The 25334-nt window shown below is 46.1% G+C and overlaps 1 protein-coding gene across 2 annotated transcripts in view; it reads right to left on the reverse strand.

The window, feature by feature from the left end:
- AFAP1 (actin filament associated protein 1) overlaps positions 1-25334 on the reverse strand; it is a 423233-nt gene that overhangs the window by 30597 nt on the left and 367302 nt on the right. For both annotated transcript variants that reach the window (XM_086964131.1, XM_086964132.1), the window contains one exon: positions 15021-15211. In XM_086964131.1, coding sequence (XP_086820257.1) covers positions 15021-15211 — 191 coding nt within the window. The remainder of the gene's footprint in view (positions 1-15020; positions 15212-25334) is intronic.

Consider the following 25334-nt stretch of genomic DNA (forward strand, 5'->3'; position numbering starts at 1 on the left):
TTCCTTTACCCAGAATCCCTTGCAAACCTCAATTTTTGATGGAAAAATCAGTTTTGACACACTTTTTTTGTGTGGGAAAGCGTGGCGTCACTGGGCTCACACAAATTTCCTCCCACCCAGCGTTCCCCCAGGTCTCCCGATAAAAATGGTACCTCACTTGCGTGGGTAGGCATAGTGGCTGCGAAAGGAAACGGTTCAAATTGTACGGTGGTGAATTTACAATACCAAATTGCAAAACAACCTTGATTTTTGGGGGGGGGCACCTGCGTTTTTGGCCCGGGGCTCGGTGGTTTTCTTTGGAAAGTACAAAACCCAAACAGTTCTGAAAAGTAGACCCCCGGGGGAGTCCAGGGAGGTATGGCATGCGTGGGTCCCCCAATGTTTTCCTACCCAGAAATCCCTGCAAACCACAAATTTAGGATAAAAAAACAGTTTTCCATACATTTTTGCGTGGGATCGCCGTGTCGGCACAAATGTCCTACCACCCTGCGTTCCCCTTGTTCTCCCGAGTAAAATGATACCTCACTTGTGTGGGTGGGCCAAAGGCCTGTGTCTAAGGCAGAGGGGCTTAATTTGTAACACTGAAATACTACTTTTTCAAAATTCATTTTCGGACTGTTCTGCTTTGGGGCACCCACACAAGTGAGGTATCCTTTTACTCGGGAGAACAAGGGCAGCGCTGGGTGGTAGGACATTTTTGCCGGCACGGTGATCCCATGCAAAAAAGTTTGGAAAAGTGAATATTTTACCTAATTTTAAGGTTTGCAAGGTGTTCTGGGTAGGAAAACGTTCGGGGACCCACGCATGCCATACCTCCCTGGACTCCCCCGGGGGTCTACTTTTCAGAACTGTTTGGGTTTTGTACTTTCCAAAGAAAACCACCGAGCCCCGGGCCAAAAACGCAGGTGCCCCCCCCCAAAAATCAAGGTTGTTTTGCAATTTGGTATTGTAAATTCACCACCGTACAATTTGAACCGTTTCCTGTTGCAGCCACTATGCCTACCCACGCAAGTGAGGTACCATTTTTATCGGGAGACCTGGGGGAACGCTGGGTCGGAGGAAATTTGTTGATCCACGCAGATTCCGGAACTTTCCACCACAGAAATGTGAGGAAAATGCGTTTTTTTTTCCAATTTCTTAGCTTTGCAAGGGATTCTGGGTAAGAGAACCTGGGGGTAGGCAGTCGAGTGACCCCATCCTGAATTCCCCTGGGTGTCTACTTTTCAAAAATATATAGGTTTGCCAGGTTTCCCTAGGTGCCGGCAGAGCTAGGGTTCAAAAACAAAAGGTAGTCTCTTTGCCCAAAGAGGGCACAATTTCACTGAAAAATTGAGTTGTGACCACGTTGCGTTTTGCGCTGTTTCCTGTCGCAGCCAGTATGCCTACCCATGCAAGTGAGATACCATTTTTCTCGGGAGACCTGGGGGAACGCTGGGTGGGTGGAAATTTGTTGATCCACGCAGATTCCGGAACTTTCCACCACAGAAATGTGAGGAAAATGCGTTTTTTTTTCCAATTTCTTAGCTTTGCAAGGGATTCTGGGTAAGAGAACCTGGGGGTAGGCAGTCGAGTCACCCCATCCTGTATTCCCCTGGGTGTCTACTTTTCAAAAATATATAGGTTTGCTAGGTTTCCCTAGGTGCCGGCAGAGCTAGGGTTCAAAAACAAAAGGTAGTCTCTTTGCCCAAAGAGGGCACAATTTCACTGAAAAATTGAGTTGTGACCACGTTGCGTTTTGCGCTGTTTCCTGTCGCAGCCAGTATGCCTACCCACGCAAGTGAGGTACCATTTTTCTCGGGAGACCTGGGGGAACGCTGGGTGGGTGAAAATCTGTTGATCCACGCAGATTCCGGAACTTTCCACCACAGAAATGTGAGGAAAATGCGTTTATTTTTCCAATTTCTTAGCTTTGCAAGGGATTCTGGGTAAGAGAACCTGGGGGTAGGCAGTCGAGTGACCCCATCCTGAATTCCCCTGGGTGTCTACTTTTCAAAAATATATAGGTTTGGTAGGTTTCCCTAGGTGCCGGCAGAGCTAGGGTTCAAAAACTAAAGGTAGTCTCTTTGCCAAAAGAGGGCACAACTTCACTGAAAAATTGAGTTGTGACCACGTTGCGTTTTGTGCTGTTTCCTGTCGCAGCCAGTATGCCTACCCACGCAAGTGAGGTACCATTTTTCTCGGGAGACCTGGGGGAACGCTGGGTGGGTGGAAATCTGTTGATCCACGCAGATTCCGGAACTTTCCACCACAGAAATGTGAGGAAAATGCGTTTTTTTTTCCAATTTCTTAGCTTTGCAAGGGATTCTGGGTAAGAGAACCTGGGGGTAGGCAGTCGAGTCACCCCATCCTAAATTCCCCTGGGTGTCTACTTTTCAAAAATATATAGGTTTGCTAGGTTTCCCTAGGTGCCGGCAGAGCTAGGGTTCAAAAACAAAAGGTAGTCTCTTTGCCCAAAGCGGGCACAATTTCACTGAAAAATTGAGTTGTGACCACGTTGCGTTTTGCGCTGTTTCCTGTCGCAGCCAGTATGCCTACCCATGCAAGTGAGATACCATTTTTCTCGGGAGACCTGGGGGAACGCTGGGTGGGTGGAAATTTGTTGATCCACGCAGATTCCGGAACTTTCCACCACAGAAATGTGAGGAAAATGCGTTTTTTTTTCCAATTTCTTAGCTTTGCAAGGGATTCTGGGTAAGAGAACCTGGGGGTAGGCAGTCGAGTCACCCCATCCTGTATTCCCCTGGGTGTCTACTTTTCAAAAATATATAGGTTTGCTAGGTTTCCCTAGGTGCCGGCAGAGCTAGGGTTCAAAAACAAAAGGTAGTCTCTTTGCCCAAAGAGGGCACAATTTCACTGAAAAATTGAGTTGTGACCACGTTGCGTTTTGCGCTGTTTCCTGTCGCAGCCAGTATGCCTACCCACGCAAGTGAGATACCATTTTTCTCGGGAGACCTGGGGGAACGCTGGGTGGGTGGAAATTTGTTGATCCACGCAGATTCCGGAACTTTCCACCACAGAAATGTGAGGAAAATGCGTTTTTTTTTTCCAATTTCTTAGCTTTGCAAGGGATTCTGGGTAAGAGAACCTGGGGGTAGGCAGTCGAGTGACCCCATCCTGAATTCCCCTGGGTGTCTACTTTTCAAAAATATATAGGTTTGGTAGGTTTCCCTAGGTGCCGGCAGAGCTAGGGTTCAAAAACTAAAGGTAGTCTCTTTGCCAAAAGAGGGCACAACTTCACTGAAAAATTGAGTTGTGACCACGTTGCGTTTTGTGCTGTTTCCTGTCGCAGCCAGTATGCCTACCCACGCAAGTGAGGTACCATTTTTCTCGGGAGACCTGGGGGAACGCTGGGTGGGTGGAAATCTGTTGATCCACGCAGATTCCGGAACTTTCCACCACAGAAATGTGAGGAAAATGCGTTTTTTTTTCCAATTTCTTAGCTTTGCAAGGGATTCTGGGTAAGAGAACCTGGGGGTAGGCAGTCGAGTCACCCCATCCTAAATTCCCCTGGGTGTCTACTTTTCAAAAATATATAGGTTTGCTAGGTTTCCCTAGGTGCCGGCAGAGCTAGGGTTCAAAAACAAAAGGTAGTCTCTTTGCCCAAAGAGGGCACAATTTCACTGAAAAATTGAGTTGTGACCACGTTGCGTTTTGCGCTGTTTCCTGTCGCAGCCAGTATGCCTACCCATGCAAGTGAGATACCATTTTTCTCGGGAGACCTGGGGGAACACTGTGTGGGTGGAAATTTGTTGATCCACGCAGATTCCGGAACTTTCCACCACAGAAATGTGAGGAAAATGCGTTTTTTTTTCCAATTTCTTAGCTTTGCAAGGGATTCTGGGTAAGAGAACCTGGGGGTAGGCAGTCGAGTCACCCCATCCTAAATTCCCCTGGGTGTCTACTTTTCAAAAATATATAGGTTTGCTAGGTTTTCCTAGGTGCCGGCAGAGCTAGGGTTCAAAAACAAAAGGTAGTCTCTTTGCCCAAAGAGGGCACAATTTCACTGAAAAATTGAGTTGTGACCACGTTGCGTTTTGCGCTGTTTCCTGTCGCAGCCAGTATGCCTACCCATGCAAGTGAGATACCATTTTTCTCGGGAGACCTGGGGGAACGCTGGGTGGGTGGAAATTTGTTGATCCACGCAGATTCCGGAACTTTCCACCACAGAAATGTGAGGAAAATGCGTTTTTTTTTTCAATTTCTTAGCTTTGCAAGGGATTCTGGGTAAGAGAACCTGGGGGTAGGCAGTCGAGTCACCCCATCCTGTATTCCCCTGGGTGTCTACTTTTCAAAAATATATAGGTTTGCTAGGTTTCCCTAGGTGCCGGCAGAGCTAGGGTTCAAAAACCAAAAGGTAGTCTCTTTGCCCAAAGAGGGCACAATTTCACTGAAAAATTGAGTTGTGACCACGTTGCGTTTTGCGCTGTTTCCTGTCGCAGCCAGTATGCCTACCCACGCAAGTGAGATACCATTTTTCTCGGGAGACCTGGGGGAACGCTGGGTGGGTGGAAATTTGTTGATCCACGCAGATTCCGGAACTTTCCACCACAGAAATGTGAGGAAAATGCGTTTTTTTTTCCAATTTCTTAGCTTTGCAAGGGATTCTGGGTAAGAGAACCTGGGGGTAGGCAGTCGAGTGACCCCATCCTGAATTCCCCTGGGTGTCTACTTTTCAAAAATATATAGGTTTGCTAGGTTTCCCTAGGTGCCGGCAGAGCTAGGGTTCAAAAACAAAAGGTAGTCTCTTTGCCCAAAGAGGGCACAATTTCACTGAAAAATTGAGTTGTGACCACGTTGCGTTTTGCGCTGTTTCCTGTCGCAGCCAGTATGCCTACCCACGCAAGTGAGATACCATTTTTCTCGGGAGACCTGGGGGAACGCTGGGTGGGTGGAAATTTGTTGATCCACGCAGATTCCGGAACTTTCCACCACAGAAATGTGAGGAAAATGCGTTTTTTTTTCCAATTTCTTAGCTTTGCAAGGGATTCTGGGTAAGAGAACCTGGGGGTAGGCAGTCGAGTGACCCCATCCTGAATTCCCCTGGGTGTCTACTTTTCAAAAATATATAGGTTTGCTAGGTTTCCCTAGGTGCCGGCAGAGCTAGGGTTCAAAAACTAAAGGTAGTCTCTTTGCCAAAAGAGGGCACAATTTCACTGAAAAATTGAGTTGTGACCACGTTGCGTTTTGCGCTGTTTCCTGTCGCAGCCAGTATGCCTACCCACGCAAGTGAGATACCATTTTTCTCGGGAGACCTGGGGGAACGCTGGGTGGGTGGAAATTTGTTGATCCACGCAGATTCCGGAACTTTCCACCACAGAAATGTGAGGAAAATGCGTTTTTTTTTCCAATTTCTTAGCTTTGCAAGGGATTCTGGGTAAGAGAACCTGGGGGTAGGCAGTCGAGTCACCCCATCCTAAATTCCCCTGGGTGTCTACTTTTCAAAAATATATAGGTTTGCTAGGTTTCCCTAGGTGCCGGCAGAGCTAGGGTTCAAAAACAAAAGGTAGTCTCTTTGCCCAAAGAGGGCACAATTTCACTGAAAAATTGAGTTGTGACCACGTTGCGTTTTGCGCTGTTTCCTGTCGCAGCCAGTATGCCTACCCATGCAAGTGAGATACCATTTTTCTCGGGAGACCTGGGGGAACACTGGGTGGGTGGAAATTTGTTGATCCACGCAGATTCCGGAACTTTCCACCACAGAAATGTGAGGAAAATGCGTTTTTTTTTCCAATTTCTTAGCTTTGCAAGGGATTCTGGGTAAGAGAACCTGGGGGTAGGCAGTCGAGTCACCCCATCCTAAATTCCCCTGGGTGTCTACTTTTCAAAAATATATAGGTTTGCTAGGTTTCCCTAGGTGCCGGCAGAGCTAGGGTTCAAAAACAAAAGGTAGTCTCTTTGCCCAAAGAGGGCACAATTTCACTGAAAAATTGAGTTGTGACCACGTTGCGTTTTGCGCTGTTTCCTGTCGCAGCCAGTATGCCTACCCATGCAAGTGAGATACCATTTTTCTCGGGAGACCTGGGGGAACGCTGGGTGGGTGGAAATTTGTTGATCCACGCAGATTCCGGAACTTTCCACCACAGAAATGTGAGGAAAATGCGTTTTTTTTTTCAATTTCTTAGCTTTGCAAGGGATTCTGGGTAAGAGAACCTGGGGGTAGGCAGTCGAGTCACCCCATCCTGTATTCCCCTGGGTGTCTACTTTTCAAAAATATATAGGTTTGCTAGGTTTCCCTAGGTGCCGGCAGAGCTAGGGTTCAAAAACAAAAGGTAGTCTCTTTGCCCAAAGAGGGCACAATTTCACTGAAAAATTGAGTTGTGACCACGTTGCGTTTTGCGCTGTTTCCTGTCGCAGCCAGTATGCCTACCCACGCAAGTGAGATACCATTTTTCTCGGGAGACCTGGGGGAACGCTGGGTGGGTGGAAATTTGTTGATCCACGCAGATTCCGGAACTTTCCACCACAGAAATGTGAGGAAAATGCGTTTTTTTTTCCAATTTCTTAGCTTTGCAAGGGATTCTGGGTAAGAGAACCTGGGGGTAGGCAGTCGAGTGACTCCATCCTGAATTCCCCTGGGTGTCTACTTTTCAAAAATATATAGGTTTGCTAGGTTTCCCTAGGTGCCGGCAGAGCTAGGGTTCAAAAACAAAAGGTAGTCTCTTTGCCCAAAGAGGGCACAATTTCACTGAAAAATTGAGTTGTGACCACGTTGCGTTTTGCGCTGTTTCCTGTCGCAGCCAGTATGCCTACCCACGCAAGTGAGATACCATTTTTCTCGGGAGACCTGGGGGAACGCTGGGTGGGTGGAAATTTGTTGATCCACGCAGATTCCGGAACTTTCCACCACAGAAATGTGAGGAAAATGCGTTTTTTTTTTCCAATTTCTTAGCTTTGCAAGGGATTCTGGGTAAGAGAACCTGGGGGTAGGCAGTCGAGTGACCCCATCCTGAATTCCCCTGGGTGTCTACTTTTCAAAAATATATAGGTTTGCTAGGTTTCCCTAGGTGCCGGCAGAGCTAGGGTTCAAAAACAAAAGGTAGTCTCTTTGCCCAAAGAGGGCACAATTTCACTGAAAAATTGAGTTGTGACCACGTTGCGTTTTGCGCTGTTTCCTGTCGCAGCCAGTATGCCTACCCACGCAAGTGAGATACCATTTTTCTCGGGAGACCTGGGGGAACGCTGGGTGGGTGGAAATTTGTTGATCCACGCAGATTCCGGAACTTTCCACCACAGAAATGTGAGGAAAATGCGTTTTTTTTTCCAATTTCTTAGCTTTGCAAGGGATTCTGGGTAACAAAACCTGGGGGTAGGCAGACGAGTCACCCCATCCTGAATTCCCCTGGGTGTCTACTTTTTAAAAATGTATAGGTTTGCTAGGTTTCCCTAGGTGCTGGCAGAGCTAGGGCTCAAAAACAAAAGGTAGTCTCTTTGTCCAAAGAGCGCAAGATTTCAATTGAAAATTGAGGTGCAACCACGTTGCGTTTTGCGCTGTTTCGTGTCGCAGCCACTATGCCTATCCACGCAAGTGAGGTACCATTGTTTACGGGAGACCTGGGGGAACACTGGGTGGGTGGAAATTTGTTGATCCAAGCAGATTCCAGAACTTTCCTCCACAGAAATGTGAGGAAAATGTGTTTTTTTTCTCAAATTCTTAGGTTTGCAAGGGATTCTGGGTAACAAGACCTGGTGGTAGGCAGTCGAGTCACCCCATCCTGAATTCCCCTGAGTGTCTACTTTTCAAAAATGTATAAGTTTGCTAGGTTAACTACAGGTAGGCACTTTGCTAAAAAAGGGTCAATTTGTAACTGCAAAATTTAGGTGTCACCACGTTGCATTTTGCGCCGTTTACTGTCGCAGGCACAAGGCCGACCCACACAAGTGAGGTACCGTTTTTATCGGGAGACTTGGGGTAATTCAGATTTGTAAATCAACTGTTATTACCAATTGAGCTTTTGCGCATTTCTCCCTTTCAATGAAAGACATTGTGTAAAAAAAAAAAAAATTTGAAAAATGACCAATAATTCTCATGCTAGTATGAGTATTCCCAATTTTGAAAATTAGCAATTATATACTGTTTCTGAACTCTATATTTTGTACCCAATTCAGAAATACATAGGTGTCTTTCATACAGATTTTTCCATGTATACATTTTCCAAGACAAAGTGCTCTATACCCAGTAAATGAAAAAATACCATTGCAAGTTGCTGCTCAGTTTTTGGATCTGGGTTCGTCGGGTTCTTGGTGAAACTACAAGTCCTATATATCCTCACAACCAGGAAGGTCTAACGGATGTAACGGTATATTGCTTTCCAAGAGCTGTCAAAATTAGAAAAAGTTATTGGTGAAAACGTTGAGACAAAAGGCTGTTTTTTTCAACAATTTTTCAATTATTCCAATATTTAACTGTTAGTTTCTATTGAGAAACCTTCATGGATTTAGACAAATGACCCCTTTCTGAATTCAGAATTTTGTCTACTTTTTGAAAATGTACAGCTTTCTAGGATCCATTATTGCTTTCAAACTCATTTCTACCATTAACTGGAAGGAGGTGGAAAGCTCTAAAAATAGCAAAAATAGGCTATGTCCCAGAAAAATGCCAAAACTGTGTGAAAAATGTCGGTTCTCTGACAAAAGACTGTCATTTCCTAAAAGCTGAGAAAATGGAGATTTCAGCCCCACAAACCCTTTTTTGATAACATTATCAGGGAAAAACTCAGAGGCTTTCATTTGCAGCCCGTTTTTCCCATTTTTCTGAAAAAAACAAAAAAATCACTATATTTTGGTTAATTTCTGGGACCCCTCCAAGGTAATCCACAAACCCTGGGCGCCTTTAGAATCCACATGATGTTGGAAGAAAAGGACGCAAATTTGGCGTGGATACCTTATGTGGTCAAAAAGTTACAAGGGCCTAAGCGCGCACTACCCCAAATCGCCAAAAAAGGGCTTAGCACAGGAGGGGAAAAGGCCTAGCAGCGAAGGGGTTAATAGGTCAATGCTGCACAAAGAGGCAACGTTATGCAAACACAGGATAAAGGGACTACAGATTCCAGCTCTGGAATGGTGCTCAGAAATCTCAGCAAAGTAGGCCTAAACAATGCTAGCTAGCATATTAAAATCTTTTTAGAGGAGTACAGATTATTCAGGCATGAGTGGCTTCCGAAGGAAAAATAATTCCCAAGAGATTGCAAACGTCAAGGTATAGGCGAATAAGAGGGAGAGGCAAAAGAGGAGGGATCATCAAGGTCTAAGGACTGATCAACACGTATTGACACTGGAAAACGTAAGAGTTATGAACTTATCTAATATATCATTAACACATGACGAGGAGGAAGTATGAGGTCTGCGGCTATCATTTTATCCATGTAATACTTTTGACAATGTGGATACTCTATTATACTTATTTCAATTCATAAGAAAACTCAAAAAATCACAATTCATGAGATAAATTGTAAGCTTGTGAAAGAGCTACTGCAAAGGGATGCCAACAGTAAGAGTGGATTTAAAGTTTAAACCCAAATCAGGCACTGTCCCTAATTTGCCATCAGAAAGCAGATCTTCCACAAATTTATGTTTAAAGATTTGGTTTAAGCACTGTCGCCGACATGTCACTAAATTATGCAATATATGTAACTAATTTGTTTTATTTCGAACTTCATATTGATAAAAGAATCCCACATTGCACTATGAAGCAAAATAATAATAGGTAATAGACTGCTTTTGCAACTCAATGTTGTGAAATGCAGTCAAATACTGTCTCCAACTCAAATTACAAGAATATTTCGAAAATGTAATTTAGCAAAATGGTTATATTGACATGGCAGTGTCACAACTTCTATCAGTCAGAGTTACGTAAATATCTAGGAATTCAGAAGAAAAAAAAACTGAAAAAGCTTATGAAATTGCAAAACACCACGAGTGTGTTGTGAAATGAGATTAAGGCCAGACCGACATTCCAACCTTGGCACTTTGCCAGTTGGAGATGGGTCAGTGTCGACATTCCCCGTTAAACAGAGGCATAATTACACACTTTGGTTTGGAATTATTATTCAAGTCCAGGAACACCAGCGTCATTGGCTTTATCGACACTCGTGATCTCTGCACTGTGCAACACGAGGGAATTGTATAAGGCCCTTTGCTTGACTAACTCTAAACGTTATGACTGACACAAATGTATCATTCCTCAATAGGTTGCTGTCGAAGAGTTGCTTCTCATTTTAAAGAAATTATGAGATGTTAAAAAAGGTTTTCATTAAGCGGTGATGTCTTAATATATGACAGTGTGTATTTAAGAAGGCTAAAATCCACTTAATGGCATTAAAATATTCTGGAAACCGTGAATACATTTACTATAAAAAACAAGCCCTTGCATTTGTTAAGGTTAAGCTGCGTCTGTGTGAATATACTGTGAGCAGTGTATGAATGCAGGCTGAGTGCTGGAGCTGGGAGAGATGGGACTGCCAGAGCAAGGGGGAGGAGGGCCTGGCATGCTTGAGTGCGGAGTGAAGGGCATGCCTCTCTGACTGAAAGGTGAGCAGTTTGTACTTGAGTGCAGAATGAGTGGTGTGCGAGTGCAGAATGAGTGGTGTGTGAGTGCAGAATGAGTGGTGTTAAATGCAGGATAAAAAGTGAGTGCAGAGATAGGTGTATGAGAGAAGGGTGAGCGATGAACCAGTGTATATGCAAAGTAAGAGTTGTGGCCTTGTGACTGCAGGGGTGTGTTTGTAGGAGTGCTGAGTGTGGCCATGTGAGTTTAGGATGGGAGGTGTGCCTGAGCCTTGTGCCAGGGGGTACAGGATAAGAGGTGTGCCTGAGCCTTGTGCCAATGGGTACAGGGTGTACCTGTGAGTACTTGAGGAGAGGTGTGTCCAAGTGAGAAGAGGTGATTGGTAAGACCATGCGAGTACAGGTGAAAGATGTACCTGTGCTTGTGTGTGTGTGTGCGGGGGGGGGGGGGATAAGCTTGTGTGAGGGCAGGTTGAGCAGTATGTCTATATAAGTGCACAATGTGTCTGTGTGAGGGCAGGGTGTCAGAAGTATGCCCTTGTCCGTGCAGGGTAAGTGGAGTGTGAATAAAGGGTGATCCATGTGAAGGGTGCAGCACATTAAAGCCATACCTACTAGTATTGTCAATGCTGGTTTAAACACCGCTGCTGAAATTAAAGTAGTTCAATATCAAGGGCAATTTTCACCTTGGAAGGATCTTATGTTTCTACAGATAGTCGAAATGTATACCATATTTTACTAGTGTAGGAAGCATTAATGCTTTTAGTGGACAGTAATCTTGTCAGAACGAGGGGCACCAATATCACTTTTATAAAACCACATTGGGGAAAACTGAATAGTTACATCCGTCCATCACTGGAGAACGCCTCACGGTTTCATGAAATATCTTATGCATCGGGTAACTTTGCCTTTCTGGGTAACATTTGGAGCATATGAATGGTCTCCTCTGTAGCCGAATGGCTTTAGTATTTCATGTTGCCTTCGCTGAAAAAAACAAATAACTAATAACAGATCTCTGCATTTCTCAAAGATGACTATTCTGTCTTCAAAGTATAAGAATCAAATGTAGCATTACACAGTTCCCTCCTCACATGAATGGCCTCTACAGCCAGTTCAGATGTCTCGAAGCCCTGGTGCATCCATTTCAGGATCCGAACTGACATCATGATGACCTGTTCGAATTCCGACGAGTGCACTCCACCTTTTAAAATGAGAACCACTGATCTCAAATATTCAGCGCTAAGAAACCCCAAGAGGGGGACCTGCTCTCAACAAATGCATGGTACGTTAACCGTACTACAAAGTACTGACAGACTTCTCCACCTGTTCCAATGCAAACCAGTCCCATCTGGACCATCAACAGAAATAAAAGGGCTGATGCTCGCTGCGTGCACCTCATTGCCTTTTGCTCACGGGGAATCTACGAAAGACGTCCTTGCTGCAGATCTTTTTCTTTTTTTTTGTTTTAAATCTTTTTATTGATTTTTAAGATAAACACATACAAAAAAATCGGCAACAGCATTTTCTTTGCAGGCATGATTGAATATGCCAGGAGAAGTGTGGCTCAGGGGTTAGAGGCGGCAGACCTGGAGCTTGAGTTCGGCCCGGGACCAGGGTTCAATTCCCCGCCTCGGCGGGTCTTGGGCTCAAAATTCCACGGACTCGTTAATTCTCGCTCCAGTGCCTTCTTGACTCACAGGTTCACACTCTGCGACTCTGGGCAATAGCTTGCTTAATCTCCACAACGGCCCCTCGCGGTGGGATGCCTGGCTTTCACCTTGTGGATACCCTGCCAGTGTTATCTCACAGGGGAATACCAGGACGGGTTCCCTAAGCAAGCGCTGAGATGCCCCAGGGTAAGTCGTGCGCTATATAAGTTTCATTCATTTCATTTCATTCAATTTGTGTAACAGGCATGTGAGTCAGTATTAGTACATGTCATATGCTCATTGGTGATACTGGGTCCTCATCTGTAGGGACGATCGGTGCAACACAGATATCCTCCTATACGAATTCTAACTCGCCCACACTCGTGACCATTTCCGAGGGCACCCCCATGCCACATACACAGTCTTCTCCCGGAACATGCACCAGTCCACGTTACGCTTCCAGCTTGTGATAGTGGGGGGTACCGTCCCTCCCCACATCTGGGCTATGTCCCTTTTGGCAACTGTGGCACCAAGTGTGACCCATAGTTTCTCTGCCCCTACCAGGTCTGTTGGTTCCCACACATTAAGCAAGCATCTCTTGACCTAAGGGTTGATAGTTTTGCGCAGGACTTCACTCATAACCCTGTGATTTGCTCTCCAGAATCTACAAATGTGCCCACACTCCCATAGAATATGCATAAACATGGCTACGTGTCCACAGTGACACCTACAGTTAATATGGTCTCTCCCCCTATGTGGGCCAACTGCGGCCTGTAATGTACGGCTCTGTGGAGTATTTTCAGTTGCACCAGGCAGAGGCACGCCGAAATTGCCACCTCTTTGGGAGAAGCCACCGCTTCACTCCATTCCTCGTCATCCACAAGGAGGCCGTCAGCATCCCACGACTCACGTAATTTGGTTAGGGGGTCTGGTGCGTTATTGACAAGTTTCTTGTAGGTCAAGGAGATGGCTTTCTGAGGGAGGAGCCCATCCAGTAATCTATCTGCCAGTGGGGAAGAGTCAGGGAGAGGGGACCCTGCTTTAATGGCGGTTGTCAAGGCATAACGGATCTGGAGATAGCGGAAGAACTCTGTGTTTGCGAGTTCATATTGCTGTTGTAGTTGGACAAAACTGAGCATCTGCCCCTTCACCCACAGACCACACACCCTGGAGATACCAATGAGGTCCCATTTGTCGAAACCCGTAGTGGAATGAGGTCCACCCAACTGAGCCGTGTCCCATCTTGCTGCAGATCTGATGTTACTTTAGCAAGCAAGTGCTTGCATCCAATAGTAACCTGTGCCATGGGTCAAAACTGGAAGAGATGCTTTAGCACACATCCACATAAACAGGAAGAAGCAGAACTTTAGAAAGCAAGTAAATATATATTGAAATATAGTCATGGAAGTAATTGCTGTTATGGAGGAGGCCATTTCCTAGAGTTCCTCTTTTGTTGAAGGTCTTCAGGCTTCAGCAGGACCACGGGCATTGCGTAGAGGTGACCAGCATTAATATCCACCATGAAGCATCCTTTTGATTAAGCAGTCGGTCAAACCTCAGTAAGCTTTTAGTATCTAAGCCCTGCTGAGAAGGTCATCTTGGTTATTTTGGCAGTGGCCACAACACTGCAAAAGTAATCAATCAAGGCAAATGAAGTGCAATGGCTCACTAGAATATAATTCATATCAGACTTGAACTAACTGGACTAGATAAAGATCACATCAAAGAGTGAAACACCTTTCAAAACACCACAAAACAACATGGGGTGATCACTAGCAAAGGCGGTTACTTTACCTTCCTACTCGGTTCCTTCTGATAGACAGTGACGGGGAAGATTTACCCTTTTGACTGAATTATTGTGTAGTGCTACAGATATCATCAGAAGGCGAAGAATGGCGCCCAATTGTCAGGTGGAGAAAGGGAAGCTAACCTGAGGAATCTCCTCTGTAAAGGAGAAAGCAGTGCTGTACTCCCCTGAGGATCTTGTCTGGGAAATACTCCTCCTTTTGGAGTTACTGACTTCTTAGAAGGAGTGTTTCCACAGCGCCTGCTTTAATTACTCAATATCAGTGCTTAGTCTTGAAAGGCAGTCAGACAGCCCTCAGATGCAAGGTTATAGGTTAGAGAAGCCCTGAGGGGGGAAATGACTATAGTGGTAGCATGCCAATGCATTCACTTGCATAAATGATTAAGTGTGCTGCAACAAGATACATAAAAGAGGTATTACTATGTGGACAATTGTTGCCCTAGAGTAGGCAGAAGGGGGGGACTTTGACCTGCCTGCACTCCATGCGTTATGCTCTAGTTCTGTTAATAGTACATTTCACCGTACTGGAAGTAAGACTAGATGTACAAACGACTCGGCACACACATGCAAATAGTTTTTTGTCCCGGATTTTGCTATTTTTGAGGGACTTTGAACATGTTCTTCAGAACACAGAGCCAGTGCTTCTTCTGAGCTAGTTGTTTCAGGCAGAGCCCATCTGCACTCATTTTTAGGGATTAGCACTTATTCTTCTGCGACATAGGCAGAGAGCAGGAACCTGCAAGAGTGAGATAAAGGGGCAGTGAGGGTCTGGTGGTGGATTAAAGAGGCATCAGGACTGTGCGGTCTTGGTATTGGGCAACCCAACCATAAACAGCGATTGCCACAGACTTCCAAGCTAACTTTGGGCCCCAGCACTTATTCTTTCACAAATTAAGCACTGCATACAGCATTATAGATATGAATCTTTAAACTTTAAAAAAGAGAAAGCTTTAAGCAAATTGTCTAACTTTAATCTATAAAAATAAATCAGAATTATGAACGAGATCCGCAGCACTTAAGAAATGAAATTGTTTTTCTATTTCAACCTTCAGTCACTCTACCTGTGGGTTGGAGGTCTCAGACTTCGGCTCTATGGCGAGCCCCAGAGTGATTCCCCCCGCTAGAGCCTTCTTTAAGTTCTCTTTGACTTCCGTTATTTCTAACTCCAGGCTCACACGCTCACTCTCCTTTTGCTTGCATTCTTCTTCCAGCTTTTTCAGCTTGTCTTCAAGAATACTTTGCGTCTTCCTTCCTGAAATGAAAGAGACCAGCAGTGAAAACCCAGACCAAAAGCTTATATTTACCTTGAATACACTATCACGGATGAATATCATTATCTCAGCAACAGGAATTCAATCAGGAACAAAGGATTTTGCATTTAGGATGTAAAAACAATTGTACAACAATGTTGAGTAGCCTGAAGTCAGCATTAATTAACACTTTAGCCATCTTTTACATTTTCTCTGGGTCATCGCAAATGTGTGGAACAAAAATATGAAGCATATTACAGGTTTTACTCTAAGGTTATTATTACTGCCCAGTGAGAGAACTGTAACTGACACTGTCGGAAATACTCTAGCAATGAAGGTCACATTTAAAATGGAAAACCATTAACTTTGGACCACTTGTAATGAGTACTCCATACTTGCAAATGGGAAGCAGTTTGTGGGTGAGCTACTTTTGTGGGTAACCTACTTTTATGTTCTTTCAGAAATTTAATTTAGCAAGCCCCTCAACTGCAGGGTACCACAGGGCTCCTCCTTGAGCCCCACATTATTCAATCTTTATATGAGCCCCGAGCTGAGATCGTCCGCCCTTTTGGAGTGAAAATTGTCACCTACGCGGACGACACTCAGCTACTGGTGGCTCAAAACCCCCCGCAAACTACACCTAGTGATCTGAAAAAACTGCCTGGAAGTAGTTCAAGAATGGATGACATCCTCCTGCCTCAAAATGAACTGGGACAAAACGGAGCTTATGCTCCTTGGGAATCCCATCCATAGCAGTATTGACCCATTCTGGCCCCCGTGCCTCGGACCCGCCCCTGTGCACAAAGACACTATCAAAAGCCTGGGCATATTGCTCGACAAAACCCTCCATTTTAACCACCAAGCAGCCAAACTTTCAGCCAGCTGTTTTGGGCTGCTAAGGCTTCTGAGAAAAATTCTCCCTCTGTTGCCTTCTAATGCTAGGCAGATAATGGTCCAGGGCTTGATCCTATCCCGTCTGGACTACAGGAACGTCCTCTATCTAGGCGCGCCCCAGACAACCTTTAACAAACTTCAGATCATTCAAAATTGCGCAGCCAGAACCCTTCTCCAGATCCCCCGCCGATCGCCGGTCAAACCCAGACTTAAGGACCTACACTGGCTCCCAGTGAGGGAAATGGTTGAATTTAAAGCAATGTGTATTGCCCACCGAGCTTTTTGGAATACAGGCGCCACCATCAACCAAACCTTGATAACAGCCTATCACCCAAATAGACAGCTCAGATCTGGATCCTCTTTTCTGGCCATAACTCCGAGGTTCAAGAAAGCAAGATGTGGAGGCCGCTCGTTCTCCTTCAACTCGGCCAGACTCTGGAATTCCCTCCCTATGCATCTCAGATCAGAGCCCAAACTTCTCACTTTCCGTAAACTCTTAAAAACCTTTCTTTTCAACAAACCAGAATAGCCCGAGCCGTAGTTACTCAGCACGTTGATTGCAGCGCTAGGACGCCTGAGGGCAGCTACCACGCTATACAAATGCTCTTTTCATTTCAATTCATTTCATTAAAGAAGGTTACAGTCCAGATCAGCTTTTCACTGGTACTCGGCTACAGAAACTCTGTATGACTTAACCAAGTGTAGCAAATTAATATTAGTAAACTCCTTTTGTGCAAGGTCTCAATTCCACATAAAAAACTGCGAACCTTTAGCTATTTATTGTTCGACTTTGCCAAAGGCTGCAGTGCCAAATGGATAGTGAGTGTTCCTTGTTGAAGCGGACCAGATCCCCAATATGTACAAACATTTTCTTTGCACATGGGGTAGACTTCCATTCAGCACCCTACGCACTAGTGTCCAGTCCAGTAACAGGACTAATAACATACAGTAGGTGACTCTTGTAAGACCTCGCCGTACCCTGTGCAATTGGGGGACGAGTAACATGCAGTAGGAGGTTCTTGTAAGATCTCGCTGTGCCTAGTCCGGTAAGGAGAATAGTAACACACAGTAGATGGCTCTTGTAAGACCTTGCTGTTCCCAATCCAGTAAGGGGACTAATAACATGCATCAGGTATCTCTTGTAAGATTTTGCCCTGAGCCTCCTCTTCGGGCTCTGCATGGTCTGTAGATTGCAGCAAAGGGCATAAGAAGATAATTTAAGATGGGGAATACTCCTATAGAACTCCTAACGCAGGGTGTTCTCTTTACAGAAGCACTGAAGAAGTGTTGGACCTTTCATTAAGGATAGATTAACTGTGCAGAAGTTTTGACTTATAATTCTGCATCTCTAGTTACTGAACCTGCATAATTTTCATTTGATCATGTGCGGCCATATTTTTTTAGGCTTGTCATGGGCTTCAAAGTTACTCTAGCTGCCTTGGGTGACACAGGCACCAAATAAGACATAACACAGTCTAGGTAGTGACAGTAGAACCAGTGAGAAGCGCCAGTGGAGGCTTTTTTTTATTGGTTTTTGTGGGATACAGCTGAAAAACAGATGGGCTCTTGATTGCTGAATCAAAAAGAAAAATGTAGAGTCTGAATAAGCAAGCAGTCTTAGGACACACTAATGCATCCATGTTCCAGGGGAAGGACAAACACAAGAAGAGAAAGGAACGCGCGCTCAAGTAACTAAGAGGAAGCAAGCAAACGAGTATGGAGGCAATCAATAGTACGCAATGGATAGACCCTAAGACTACTCTAAGCTAACATTAGCCTTTGTAACAGACAGTTTGTGCCCTGTCTCATTGGTGATACCTGATAACTTTGCTTAGAAAAGCTACTTGTGAAATGAAATGGAAAGAAGTATGTCTGGATAAAACGGAGATCTCGCCATATCCCATGTCAGTTGTTAATTATTTAAAAATCCTTTATTATGTTCACAATTTGGAATTTGAAACACTAGGCTTACAATGAAAAGAAACACAGCTACAAATATCAGAATGAAAAGTAATCAACTTACTAGGGAACTGACAAAGACGAGAAGAGAAAACTAAAAAAAAAAAAAACTGGAGATGGCTCTGCAGAGAACCTGTGCCTAAAGTTACCAGATAATTCCATGTTTCCAAGGATGTCGAGATCCAGCCCCTTGATTTCTTTAACAAACTAGTGCATTGCAGGAGTTCTAGTTCGGATTTATTTCAGTTTATCCAATTGAACGAAGTCTTCTGAAAGCATTGATTTGTAAATAAAATGACCAAGAATCTAAGAGGTTAGTTCTCTCTCTCTCTGCAATTCACATGTTATTGGCTTATTTAAAGCAAGTAAAAACTCGCTTGTGCATAAGGGTGTGATATTTACTTAACTTAGCACCAGAAACAAGAGGCAGTCGACAGTGTTCAGCTCCCACTCTCCACATGTCCTTTCCATGTCCACCCTCATCCTTCCAGCCACAAGGGAAGCACAGGTGACAGCATGGAAATGCCCTGTCTGAAGACTGACTAATAAAACACACCGGCTCAAATTAGGCACTGCTTGTTAGTTGGGCACCTTGTTCATTTACTGCAGAGGTTTTGTTTTGAATTTCTGTGTCGCTTTTAATTGTGATTTACCAATGCACACAACATAAATAGATTTTGAGGATAAAGTGTAGCAGACAGAAGAGTTTTCTAAAGTTTGAGCATTCACTTATGTAACGGGGCAAATTAATGTGTATTCATCAAAGGGCCATTTGTGCAAGTTGTCAAAATGTGCAAAGAACCCTTTATCCTGTGTGCGTCAGCGCTGTTTCTAGGGAAATTCGGTACCAATCAGCCATGTAGGACACACAACATCATTTTGCCTGATTGCCTTAAAAGTATGAAATGTTGCCCTAATGCACGAGGGGAAGGGCAGTAAAATGGGATTGTTAAAACATTTAAAAAACTTAGCACCAAAACTGTATGTCAAGGGTAAGTAAAAAAAGACATGAGTGTTGAGTATGCTATGGTATGGACACCATGGCAGTGAAAGTACATTATAATTAGAATGAGATGTCAATAATGAACGCTTGCTTTACTGTGCTCAGCTCAAGCAGAGAATAAACTGGCACCAGATTGTGCTAGCATATCTTTGCTCTTATTTTGAAAGTTCAAAATGATGAAATTATAATTAGGGCTCTCGGATTAATCTGATTTTTATTTTTAACATTTCCATCTGTATTTATCCATATTTATTTTTGAGTCATTTTATCTGTAATTATCCATATTTTATTTTGGGTTTTGTGTATAAATGTAAATTTCCATATTTAAGTGATAGGACATGCACTCATACTTTGAGGTCTGTCGTGATTAGGTATTTAAACTGAGAAATACTATGTAACAATATATCCACTAAATATCAGCATTTTACCACAAATGTCTGTTGACATATGCCATTATTTAAAGAAATTTCATCCTGTTTTTTTAATTTCCCATTCTGTCTTTCATAGCCGTCCGGCTACAAATCATGAAAGACAGCTCGGAGAGTCACTTAAAAAAAGCATCATTTTTTAGTATTTATCCACTTTTAAAAATAAATGCAGACAGAAAACACATTGTTTTCTGTCTGTATATATCTGTAAAAATCCGTAAAAACGGAAAACAGGGAGCTTTAATTATAATTCAAGGTCAGCAATAGGGTCTCAAAGCCAACGTAACCACAACACAACCTTCTGTGTTGCATTTACTAATGTGGGATCTGGATGTACGAGTTATGTATGTATGTATGCATGACTATGTATTTGTAGAACGTGACAGAGCGCTGAACAATGACAGCATTGAAGCGGGATGAATTGAAGGATTTTTAATCGTTAATTTGCTTTTTTCTTTTTACAATACTGGTGTCTGCCTTGCAGGTTTTGAGTTAGTAATAGAATTTGTCAAGTGAAGTTCTTGTTTTGTGCACTTTTATAGTGATTTTATCAGCCGAACAAAGATTTTATTGACTGACAGAATAGGTTATCTCAACCGTAGAAAAGACTAATGGAATCCATGTTTGCTATGACGATGGCAATTTGACATTCGCACCAACTCTTTTTTTTGTCAATTTAATGTGTCTGTATGTTTTTAACATCGTATATATATATATATATATATATATATATATATATATATATATATACACGATGTTAAAAACATACAGACACATTAAATTGACAATATATATATATATATATATATATATATATATATATATATATATATTCTCGCTCCAAGGTTGTCCACCATTGAGTAGCACACGAGCAGCAGTTTAATTTATGCGTAGGTGAGGACGGTAATCCGCTTGCAGATGCCGCTCCGTAATGGATCTGCCCGACGCGTTTCGAAGCTCCATATGCTTCTCTTCAGGGGCTTTAACGTAAGCGGCGTGCATGACCGCCAACCAACTTCTCCATTTTCCATATGCCACACCCACCATTGGGAGGCTCAGATGAGACTGTGCGTTATGGGAAGTATGGTGTGGAACGCACAAATCAAGTCCTGTATGGACCCCGCAAGGGTGCCCGTCCTCAATTCCATGTACGGCTGCTGCTTCACTGCCGTGACCCCCAAGGCTAGCGGGGTGGTGCCTGCTCTGCGGCTGGACGGCCGCATGTATATTCTCGCTCCAAAGTGATTGATTGATTTAGTGATAAAAGCAACATGAAGGTAGCTGGCTGAGTATAGGACCTTCCAGTCCAAAATGAACACCAGTTCCATACCAGGGATTGCCATAGGTTCAATTTCCAGCAGACCCGCATTATCTTTCATCCTTGCAAGATTAACATATCAGTACCATTGGCTTAAACAACAGCAGACACGTAATCAGTCTTAAAAGACACCGGAAGTGAACACATGTTTTACAAATAAATTGATGATGTTATTTAGTAACCCGCAGTACACCAGTGAAAACAGTTTACAATTCTCATCTTAAATGGAGAGGATTGTCGCCTTAAAAATTAATGTGCAGTAACCCCTGGAAATCTGGCAACCTTGAATATAAAAAAAACCCACAAACAGAAGCCTATCCCGCGCGCTACCTGAGAAAAATAATGCATGATAATTTGTAAAGAACAAGTTACTTACCTTCGGTAACGATATATCTGTAAGAAACATTAGTTAGTGTTAGATTCCTTACCTTAGAATATCCCCAGGCGTCAGTCTGGATCCGGAAACTTTTGCGTAGCAGTACCCCTGCGCGTCGGTAGGCGTCGTCTGCAGGCGTCCCCTGCGGCTCCGCGTCCGTCGTCGTGCGCCGTGATGACGTCGCTGGAGTATATAGACGCCGCCTCCGCGCGCTGACGTCAGTTCTTTGCACACAGTTTTTCTGCGCCAGGAGACGCAGAGCCATGAGAGAACCAACACTGGTGCCATGTTAAACTAGGGCCCTGAAAGGGATGACCTTAAACCTAGGTATCAGTTCGCAGAACGGGGAGGATGGGTGGGTTCGGTAAGGAATCTAACACTAACTAATGTTTCTTACAGATATATCGTTACCGAAGGTAAGTAACTTATTCATCTGAAAGAAACACGTTAGTGTTAGATTCCTTACCTTAGAATACATACCCCAGCAATACCAACCCCGGTGGTGGGTCTGCGAACCAATACAAAACTACACCAGAAAGTCCTGGAGGACAGAACGGCCAAAGAAGCCATCCCTCCGGACTTGACTGTCCAGGCAGTAGTGCCTCGCAAAGGTGTGCAGCGAGGCCCACGTAGCCGCTTGGCAAATGTCCTGCAAGGGGACTCCCCGGCCCAGGGCAGTAGTAGCCGCCGTGGCCCGAGTGGAATGGGCCCTCAGCCCAACAGGAGGCTCCTTCCGAGCCAAAGAGTAGCACGCTTTGATGCAGAGGACGACCCATCGAGAGATGGTTCGTTTACAAACCGCCCGTCCCTTCTTCGCACCCACGTAGCCAACAAACAGTTGGTCATCCACCCGGAACTGGCGAGTGCGATCCATGTAAAAGGAAAGCGCACGTTTTGGGTCCAGACGATGGAGCCGCTCTTCATCCTTTGAAGGATGCGGAGGCGGGAAGAAGGAAGGGAGGGTGATGGACTGCCCGATGTGAAAGGCCGAAACAACCTTGGGCAGGAAAGAAGGTCTAGTCCTCAGAACCACCTTGTCAGGATGAATGGACAGGAAAGGAGGTTGGACAGAAAGAGCCTGGAGCTCACTCACCCTCCTGGCAGAGGTGATGGCAACCAGGAAAGCCGTCTTTAAAGTCAGGAGACGGAGAGGACAAGAATGAAGGGGCTCAAAGGGAGCACACATCAGGAAAGTTAGAACCAGGTTCAAATCCCACTGAGGCATCACAAACGGAACAGGTGGAAACATGTGAGTGATGCCTTTCAAGAATCGAGTTACAATCGGGGATTTGAACAAAGAAGGCTGATCAGGAAGCCTCAAAAAGGCTGAAAGGGCAGAAAGGTAGCCCTTGATAGTGCCCAGAGCAGAGCCCTGCTGGGCAAGAGAAAGAAGAAACAGAAGAACCTCCGAAAGAGGGGCAGAAAGAGGATCCACAGCCTTTGCTGCGCACCATGCCACAAATCTGTTCCACCGACAGGCGTATACCGACTTAGTGGAGGGACGCCTGGCTGCCAGAATAACATCACAGACTTCAGGAGGCAAGTCAAATGGCCTCAACTGCCGCCGCTCAATCTCCAAGCATGGAGGTGGAGACTGGACAGGTTCGGGTGGAGGACCGTCCCCTGCTGCTGCGACAGAAGGTCCTCCTGAAGGGGCAGGCGGATCGGGGGACCGACCGACATGCTGAGTAGCTCGGGATACCAGTACCTTCGAGCCCAGTCCGGAGCCACAAGGATAACTTGGGCCCGGTCGCGCCTGATCTTCTTCAGCACTCTGGGCAGAAGTGGTATAGGCGGAAAGGCGTATAACAGACCGCAACTCCACTCGCGCCGAAAGGCGTCGCCGTGCGAGTGCCGTCTTGGAAACTCCAACGCGCAGAACTGATGACATTGCGCGTTCTCTTCTGTGGCGAATAGATCTAACCAAGGCTCTCCCCATTGCAGAAAGATGCCTTGCGCCACGTCCGAGTTCAGACGCCATTCGTGATCCATCGAGCACCGACGGCTGAGTTCGTCCGCCCTGGCGTTCAGAGAACCTGCCAGGTGTTGAACCGTCAGAGTCACGCCCTGACGTTCCAGCCATTGCCAGAGGCGCAGAGCCTCCTGGCAAAGGGTCCACGACCCCACTCCGCCCTGTTTGTTGCAGTACCACATGGCGGTGGTGTTGTCGGTGAACACCTGCACTACACTCCCGTTGACAAAGGGGAGGAATGCATTCAGTGCCAGACGAATCGCCCGCAGCTCCAACAGATTGATATGGAGCCGGGACTCCGCCGGAGACCAGATGCCTCTGATCTCTGCCTCTCCCAAGTGGCCACCCCAGCCCTTGAGGGACGCGTCCGTCACGACAACGTGCTCCCGTTGGGGAAGGGAGAGGGACTCGCCCCTGACCCAATCGCGGTCCGTAAGCCACCACTGCAGTTGTCTCGCAGTGCCCTCCGAGATCAAGACGTGGTCGGACAAGTTGCCCTGATGCTGTGCCCACTGAAACTTCAGGTCCCACTGCAGAGCCCGCATCTGCCACCGGGCGTGATGCACCAGAAGGATGCAGGAAGCCATCAGTCCCAGCAGCCGCAGCGTCAACCTGACCGAAACTCGGGATAGCGGCTGAAAGATGGGAATCAAAGCCTGAATATCCCGAACCCGCCGTTCCGGAGGATAAACCCGAAACTGCGCCGAGTCCAGAACCGCTCCGATGAAAAGGAGCTTTTGAGAGGGACACAGGTGTGATTTCGGCACATTGATGGAGAACCCCAGGTCGTGCAAGAGGTCTGCCGTCATCTGAAGGTGGTGGACGACTGTCTGGGGCGAGCCCGCCTTCAACAACCAGTCGTCTAGGTAGGGGAAGACTGAAACCCCCAACCTGCGCAGATGGGGTGCGACCACCGCCATCACCTTTGTGAACACCCGTGGGGCACTGGTAAGGCCGAAGGGGAGCACGATAAACTGAAAGTGCTCCAGGACTACCGTGAACCGCAGGTAACGCCGGTGGGCCGGCAGGACGGGAATGTGAAAATAGGCGTCCTGCAAGTCCAACGCTACCATCCAGTCTTGTGGGTCTAGAGCAGCCAAGACCTGAGCTAACGTCAACATCTTGAACTTCTCCTTCCGGAGGAAGCCGTTGACGTTCCTTAGATCCAAGATAGGACGTAGGCCCCCCTTGTCCTTCTTGGGCACCAGAAAGTAGTGGGAATAGCAACCACGCCCTACTTCTGGCCCAGGAACGCGCTCGATGGCCCCCTTGGCCAAGAGGGCCGTAACTTCCTCCTGCAGAAGTGCCAAGTGGTCCCCCGACACACGGTGGATCTGCGGTGGCATGGCTGGAGGAGAGGTCTCGAAGGGGAGGGAGTAGCCCCTTCGGACGATTTGCAGCACCCACCTGTCCGAAGTGATCGTGCGCCAGTGAGCGTGGTGATGGCGAACCCTGCCACCCACTGGCGTCACATGGGGCCGAAAGCACGGACTAGGAGGATTTTGGGGTAGATGCTGCGGGGGAAGGTGTGGTCTGACCCCGCCGTTGTCCCCGACCACCACCACGGCGGTTTCCACGGCCGCCACCGCGTTGAAAGGATTGTTGCGGCGCGTGGCTGGCAGCACGTGTGGGGGCGCCCCTTCCTTGGCCACGAAAGGGACGAAACGAACCCGTTTGCTGACGCTGGGTCGAGAGACCCAAGGACTTGGCCGTGACCCTGGAGTCCTTGAAGCGTTCCAGCGCGTGGTCCGCCTTGTCACCGAACAGGTGACAGCCATCAAACGGCATGTCCATCAAGGTATTCTGGACATCAGCCGAAAAATTGGCGGATCTCAGCCAGGCGTGGCGACGAATCGCCACCGTCGTTGACATAGCACTGCCCAGCGAGTCGGTCGTATCAAGACCACACCGTATCGAATATTTCGCTGCATCCCGGCCCTCAGCCACAGCTTGACCGAGTTTTGCCCGCACCTCCATGGGGCATTCCGGCAGCAGTTCCGCGACCGTATCCCACACAGAGTGGGTGTAGCGGCCCAAGAGGCAAGCGGTGTTGCAAGACCGCAGGCCCAAACTAATGGACGAGAAGACCTTCTTGCCAAATTGGTCATACCTCTTGGATTCCCGGTCGGGCGGGGCCGACGGGAATGCGGACTGGGAGGTCGAGGCCTGGATCAC

Source organism: Lissotriton vulgaris, chromosome 3_2 (genome assembly GCF_964263255.1).
Source record: "Lissotriton vulgaris chromosome 3_2, aLisVul1.2, whole genome shotgun sequence".
Taxonomy (NCBI): Eukaryota; Metazoa; Chordata; class Amphibia; order Caudata; family Salamandridae; genus Lissotriton; species Lissotriton vulgaris.